At 48.2% G+C, this 7,504-nt stretch overlaps 2 protein-coding genes across 3 annotated transcripts; both read right to left on the reverse strand.

Annotated features, from left to right (window-relative positions):
- Nucleotides 1–798: 798 nt before the first annotated feature.
- On the reverse strand, nucleotides 799–3,995 carry LOC131290948 (ubiquitin carboxyl-terminal hydrolase 45-like). Its single transcript, XM_058320139.1, has 2 exons — nucleotides 3,648–3,995; nucleotides 799–3,495 (listed from the first exon to the last, which is right to left on the reverse strand). The coding sequence occupies exons 1-2, from the start codon at nucleotides 3,993–3,995 to the stop codon at nucleotides 916–918; spliced, it is 2,928 nt and encodes a 975-aa protein (XP_058176122.1). The 3' UTR covers nucleotides 799–915.
- A 1,863-nt stretch (nucleotides 3,996–5,858) lies between these two features.
- Nucleotides 5,859–7,246, reverse strand: LOC131290865 (uncharacterized). 2 transcript variants are annotated; one of them, XM_058320051.1, is made up of 3 exons: nucleotides 7,056–7,246; nucleotides 6,436–6,704; nucleotides 5,859–6,370 (listed from the first exon to the last, which is right to left on the reverse strand). In XM_058320051.1, exons 1-3 carry the CDS (start codon nucleotides 7,177–7,179, stop codon nucleotides 6,158–6,160), a joined length of 606 nt encoding a protein of 201 aa, XP_058176034.1. In that variant the 5' UTR covers nucleotides 7,180–7,246; the 3' UTR covers nucleotides 5,859–6,157. The 2 variants fall into 2 exon arrangements, with proteins under 2 accessions (XP_058176034.1, XP_058176035.1); XM_058320052.1 differs by having other exon boundaries at nucleotides 7,047–7,246.
- Between the last annotated feature and the right edge of the window lie 258 nt (nucleotides 7,247–7,504).

A 7,504-nucleotide genomic window follows, 5' to 3' on the forward strand; every position in this document is an offset into this window, starting at 1 on the left:
CGACGTGAACTAAACGATGTGAATAAACAACATACATCGTTTCGATCCAAGGTTTGAATTGATGAGGTAATTTACACGCTGTCCAACATATTGTCATGAACTGTTTCATCGTGCCGTAGTGAAGACGCTACGGTCCATAGCTACCACTACACGAACGAATAAAGCAGTCTGGGAACATATGTAGTATTATTCCAAAACATACGCTGTAACTTGCTCTATGAAAAAATATAGCTTTCCATTAAAAAAAGAACAAGAAAATCGGACTAAGTGTTTGAATTTGTATGAAACTATGTTGAAGACACCGTGCACAACGAGTGCCCATTTTCACAATTGTTTTACCTAGTGTTGCCGACGTTTGAGGTTCGATACTGTTTTTGGTTTCTGCTGCACAACACGCTGGCCGATTTATTATCCTGCAGACAATGTGTTAGTACGGTTAATATGTTTGACGCTGCTAATATAGTTGAAACCGTATGAACGATGCAAAACGGAACACCTTATGGAATGAGGAGAAAAAAAATGGAAATCATTATGTGATGCCACAAAAGGTCAACAGACAATAAAGTGTTTGGCTCGGATTGTGTGAGTGGATGGGTGTGATTGCCACCTTTTAGCGCGATGTGCACGGCACTTTTAGTGAAAACCGATCGAACTTAGTGCTGTGAACGTCGCAGCGTATACGAAAAACGCGTGCACCATTCGTCCAAAGTGTTAAGCCAATGGCCAATCGTTTAGGGACTATGGAGGCACATTTCACAGCAATAGGTTGGATGGGTTTTCACTTAAAGTCGTGCGCATCGTGATAAAAGGTGGTACACGACGGTAAGGCTGAGTAAATTGTAAAAAGTTGGAAAACCGATTGGAACAGCCTGCTCTGCCTCCAGTAACGCGGAAGAACGCCGCGAAAATAAACGATTAGAATATTCGCTCGTAGAACAGCAGATACGCTTCCGCGTTCAGCACGTTCTCCTCCTTTACCTCGTGTACATCTCGGTCGGAAACGTAGTACCACTTACCGGGCGGTGGCTCTACCTCCGGCGTGGTGTCTGTCACCACCTTCGGAGTGTAGCCCACTGCGCCCTCCTCGTCCTCTTCCTCCTCGTCGTCGTTGTTCTGCTCGAGCGCGTTTGGCCGCTTGCGCTGCTGCGGCTGCTGCTGTGACTGGCTTTTAGCGAACGAACCGTCGGTTTCGTGGCTACCCGTCGTATCGTCCCCTTCGCTGTCGGACTGGGCCGAACTGAGCGAATCGTCACTGTCGCGCAGATGGAAGCCCATCCGCTTCGCCTGCTCTTTGGCCATCTCGTGCTCGGATTTGCTGTCCAGCTCGTCCTTGGTGCCGGACGGTATAAACTTCCAGCGCTCGTCGTCCGGCCCGAACGGTGGGCGCACCTTCACGTACGCCACATAGTGTCCGCCCGACATTGTCCCGGTGTGCTCCACCACCCCGTACAGGGCGTAGAGTATTTTCTTCTGGTCCGGCCGGATGTGGGAAGCGCGCTTCACCTTCGAGCCACAAAACGGTGCAATGTCCAGCACGAAGGGAAACGAGACTGGCTTTGAGATCTTCTTGAATATACCGCGCGGGCCCACCTGGAAGCGCTTGAGGTGCAGGATGAGCACAGCCGGTGGCACCGAGATGAGAAACTGCTTGGTCGCGTTCGTGTTCACCGACTTGCCGTCCTTGCCGTTGATGCGCTCGGTGCACGCCTCGCAGCACACCTTGTTGTTGCCGGACATCAGCTCGACGGCGGTGAAGTTGTTGAGACAGGACTGCACCGAACACTCCCCCTCGCCGCACTGGTAACGCGGTGCGATGGTGTTGCTCCAGTCGGCGTGGCTGTTGGTGCGCTGACGCGCCCCCTGCCGTCCGCTTACCGCTGCGCGCCGCCTCAAAAACGCCTCCTCCGTCGTCGCAGCCGCAGCCGCCGCAGCCGCCGTCTTGCCATTGGCGAGCAGCTGCAGCTGCAACCGGGCAGCCCGATGCGCGCTGACGCTGATCGCGCACACGATGTTGCTCCCTCCTTCCGGCTCTTTGTTGGGATTTTCCGGCGTATCGTCCAGCTTTTCCGGTACCGAACGTGACGGTGCCTGTGACTGGTTGCCATTGTGGTCCACCGCCCCGTCGTCCATCACGTCGTTGTCCTCCACGTCCGCGTCCGACAGTGCATTGGAATCGTCCGAAGATTCCGCGCGCCCTTCCACCACTACATCGTCGGTCAGAGGCCGCATTGGTGGCATATCTACAGTGTCCACGTTTTCGCTGCTCGCGGAAACGGAAGTGCTATTTGTCGTCAGTCCAGGGAAACCACCGGTGGGTCCGCCCACCGACGTCAGATTTATTCTATTTTTCTGATGCTTGGCGATACGCCTCGCTTTCTTCTCGCGCTCGCGTTCCTTTTTGCTGAGCGGTTGCTTTGGCGTGGCAGCTGGCGTGTCTCCGGCTGGCGCCGTTTCGTTTAAAACCCTCGGAAGCATACCATGCGGCTCGGGGGCGCCTTTATTGTACGGCGCCAATGGGGGCTGCTGATTCTCCACGCTCACCACCGGCAGCGAGATGTCGAGGAAGTATTCGTGCCGCGAGGACGTGTGCTGGCACTCCTGGCAGGTAAGGGTGGACACGAGCGAGCCGCGGAACACCTGCTCGGGTCGGAACACCCACTGCGCGATCTGGTCGCCGTAAAAGCGCAGCATCGCCTTCCGCGTTTCATCCACGTCCCGGTAGTTCTTGTCCTTCTGGCCGAACCCGAGCGTGTGCAAAATCAGTGCCTGGTAGCGTCGCAAGTCATCCGTCCGCACGCTCTCGAGCAGGTGGCGCAGCAACTCATGCGAGTCCTGCTGATGGCCGGCGCGGAACTGGGGCCATTTGCTCACGACCTCACCCAGCAGCCGGCTCGGCGTGTTCGGCTGTGTGGTGCTGATCATCTTCGTCAGCACGTCGGCGAGCATACCGGTCAGCTTGCGCCACGCCTCCAGCTCACCGACGATTGGCTCCAGCAGCATTTCATTCCCATCCGGGAGCTTCAACGTGCCGCCCGGTATCAGTACCTTTTCGCCGTCCACCGCCGACTCGTTCAGTATGGGCAACAGAAAGGGGGTGCGGGCGAGACACTGCAGTACCGCATTAAAATAACACGTGTTACCTATGTTGTAGAGACCACTGACACTCGGCCCCGAGTTGATGACATTTTGTTTGATTGCTTGAAGCGCTGGGGGTGGCGGTGGAAGTGCTTCGATGACATTGTTGGCCATCGGTGTTGAATGAGGCGCGTTGATCACCATGTTGCGCACCGATTCGATCGATTCTGTTAGCTGTCCATTGCGTGCGCTGGCGTCGTTGAATCCATTTGATCCTCGTAGACGGCTCGCCTTTCGTTTGCCAAACTCCACAATTTCCAGCAGCATCGGGGTTGCGTAAGGATCGACGGGAAATTGACAACAGTAGCACCAGATCGTGAAGGTACTCGTATTCATTGCGAGCTCATGCATATCAGATTGCTATATGTGGTAGAAGAACAGTAAAAAATGCAATAAATCATAGTTTTAGATGTAGCTTAAATATATTGAAGAAACAGAAATTGTGCAACATCAATAACAGAGCTTCGTTTTCAACGAACATTCTATGGTACAGCATGTTCGAGCCTACTTACGGTGGAGTGCTGCATTGCATGCTGCTTTCTGTTACGACCACACAGCTGGCTACCGCACTTCAGGCACATCCAAAGCGTACAATCGGCCCGGTCCGCTGCACCATCCAGTTCCTTCACGTACGCGCTGTGGATGACGGCTTCTTTGGTACACCGGCAGCACAGTTTATCGAACCCCCCGGACTGGATCTTTTTCAGGACCGTCGACAGCTCCACCGCTTTCGTAATGTGGCTGCACATGTTCGCACCGTTCACCTTATTGTTTAATGAGATGAGCTCCTCTTTCGATTCCGTCGAGGAAGCCCCGTCCGATTCCGTGGAGGAGTGGTCGCTGCGTACCCTTTTCCCCATCGCGTTTCACCGGGACGGCTCTGTAAAGGAAGCCCAAGCATAGAGGTCAAGAATCTTTCCAAGGGAAAATAGCGTCCAAGTGTATTTGCAACGCGTCGCTTTAGAAAATGTACAATCCATTTAAATGTGATAATATGTATAGCTTTAAACAAAACTGGTTGTTTCATGAAATAATCAGCAAGAATAGTAATGACTTTGCATAAGCCAATGACTACACAAACGTGAAGCAACGCTGTGTTTTCTCTGCAATGGGAAATTCTTTGTCAAACCATTCGTCGAAGTCTTTGTCAAAACAAGGCTGTACAAAACTTCGCAATGGTACAGACAAAAATGCTACAATTTTAAAACTAGTGTTGTCTTTTTGGCGAACTAACTATTACGCGAAAGATGATCACACTATTAAGTTCTCTCTAAACAGCATGTTAGCACGTTCCTCCGATAACAAGGGGCAATGAAAGTCATCTTCTCTGGCATCATAATACGTTTAAACCTGTTTTGGGTCATGCCAATCATTTATTGGCGTACAGCAACGCCTAGCCTTTGTCGTCGATTATAGCTGTTTTTCCACATTTTTTAGCGTAGTAATCGTTGGCATAACGAACTTAAAACGATAAAGAAATGCACAACGATGGCTGAGAACCTACCTGGGAAAAACTATCGCTCGATATTCGCACTATTTATGCCGCTACTAGCAATCGCACAGCCGTCTTTGACACCACTGTCTTCAAGAAAATGCAAGACGGTAATGCAACATCGTCTGATCGCTAAAGGATACGTCAAAAGCAGGGTTGCCAAATCACTAACTTTTATGTTTTAATTTATCATTTCTAAACTAACTTTTCATCAATTATGGCAATATTTACTGCGAGAAAACACCGCTATCATAAAATGGTACTTTTCGAAGAATCTCTAATAAATGTTTATTAAAGTATTGCCCTAAATGGTAGTTATTCAAACATTGGGACAAATATGCTGTTTACCTTGGTATTCCCTGCACCTATGTGAATTGGTAAGAGGGGTTCTGATAAACATATGAATATGTTTCTTTTGACTTTCGCCATGATGAATGTTTTGCATAAATATGGCCCAGCACCCTTTCAAGAGAATTAGCCTTGAGTTGTTAAATAAATAACACCAGACAAAGTTTATATGTCGTTCACATTTGCTTTCACGTTTGCAATTATGGCCCTTGTCAGAGCGAACCAAGTGCAAGCCGAAGGAAATAAATATCAATTGGAAAAATAAACCAACAGGCAATTACAATGACTTTTATAAATGTTACGGTTGATGTTGAACTGGTATTATGTGCATCCTGTAATAATAACCACCTCTTACATTGAATGTACTTCTTTCAATGGTTTGATTATAATTTATGTTCCCATTGGTTTGAACAGGTCGAACGGAAAACGTTACGTTGGATAAGTAATATGGAATATGTTCAAACAATGTTGCCTTTCCAGTAAAAACCTCAATCGGCAGTTCGGGGTAGCGTTATGCTTGAGGTTCTAATTACAGATGAAAAATTGTTTAATATATATAAACAAAATTGAGAGCAACATAAAACGACTATAGTTCATCAAAACAGAATCGAGCATATTTTAGGATGGTCGCTTTTAACACAATACCGTAATAAGATGTTCTTTTAGTTGTTATTGAATTTAGGAGTGTCGTAGAGAAATTTAAAACGATGATATAGCAAAGTAAATACTGCAATTACACTTTCGTTTGAGTTTGGTTTTATATTTACAAACGAATAAGTATTTCGGAATCAATGGAGCGTTTTGTTAGTTTGTTCCATGTTTCGCACCGAGAGAGAGTTGGGAAAGCTGGTGAAAGATCAATAGCAGCATTCATACGGAAAAGGTTTCATGTTATACTGATGCTGCGCAAATTCAATGCACAATCAAGGGTAATGCACCGTTCTTCCAAACGTGATCTTATTGAATCAACGAGTAGAAAGCTGAAAATGGAAAAAATCGGCACATATCTGCGAATGTTTTACTGTCTGGCATTTAATAAGCATTGACGAAGATACATCCTTCGATACAGACACTACAGCGGTGTTTTCGATCCACTTTTCTCCCTTTCTCTCTCTCGTAGCACCGGCACAAATAATGATCCTGTTGCTCCGCGATCTATTGCTATGCACTTGGTTCCGTGAACTACTTCTGTTTTTCGCCAGCACTGCGCTGCTGGAGCAACTGAATGCGATGCAGATTAACGCAGTCTGTGAATTGTTGTACTTCTGCGGCGCAGCGAAGGGTCTCGTTCGGATTCTTTCGGTAGCACTCAATCACTTTTGCCTTTAGGTCCTGGCACGGTGGCAACTGCTGTTGGACGCCGGAGGTAGCGAAGCGCTTCTTCACGTCAGCAATCTGTAAACAAGTATTTACAGTTTAATGCATGTCTGATCTACCCTTTCGCATTCGCTGTAACATACCGCTTCATTGTACTCCTTCTCCATCACTTGATTAGTCGCGGCCAGGTTAGCCTCCACCGTCTTCAGCCGTTGCGTCCAGTATACATCGTTCTCACGGAGCTCTCGTTCCTTTTCCTGGAGCACCTGCATCGAGGTGAGCGGCAACTCGCCCTGGTATACCACCGCCGGTGAAACCGGTGGATTTGGGTAAGAGCTGGGCCCGCCAGTTGTGGGTGCTCTGCCATCGGGAGTGTTTCCCCGCTGCGGCTGTGCCGGCTGCTCCGAACGACCTGGTTGATTGGAGTAGAAATTTTGTTATTTTCTCAATGGCACTAAGCCAAGACGGACGCACGCCGACAGCATATAAAGTTTTTGTTGCCTTGCTACTGCTTCCACTTATTGCATAATCAAAATAGAAGAAGACAAAACTGCACCTCATCTGCTGATGCATCGGCTAATAGCTTTAACGCTGTCCCATCCCCTACTGCCTACGCAAGGATATGAAAGCACGAAATGCTCTGATGTCATTTCGGATGAGCAGGGATCGGATTCGATCGGATGTATTTTTTTTCTTCTACCGGTTTTATGCGCACGGGGGAAACCAAAGCAAATCGTACTGCTCGTGATAGCACTTTGCCTACCTTGAGCCTTCGGGGGTTGGCCGCTGGTCAACCGTTGCACTACATCGTCGGATATATCAATCAATCCTGCGGGTGAGTCGTTATTAACGAGAACCGTCCGCGGGTTGCTAGAAGCAGCCCCCATCCTGTGGTCAAAAGGGAACTCGAGTGTTTCTTGCTTTCTAGCCTGGTTTAGCGAATTGCTGGTACAATGCAACTGGCAAACGAAATGACAACCATCGTGACATCGTTTGACAGTAGCAGCGCGTGAAATGTTTCATTGACAAGGCCAAGGTTTGGGTATTGAGTAGGTGTGCTCATAGCCTTACAATAAAAAAAGATTCAATTCAAAAAGATTCTTCTTATACCCTTATTAGACAAGGAATTACCCTTAATTATAATTGCATAAGCCATACACGCTTCAAACTCTCCCAATTATCTTTCCTCAGGGGTTTTTAAATAGTTTACCT

Source organism: Anopheles ziemanni, chromosome X (assembly GCF_943734765.1).
Source record: "Anopheles ziemanni chromosome X, idAnoZiCoDA_A2_x.2, whole genome shotgun sequence".
NCBI classification, from domain to species: Eukaryota; Metazoa; Arthropoda; class Insecta; order Diptera; family Culicidae; genus Anopheles; species Anopheles ziemanni.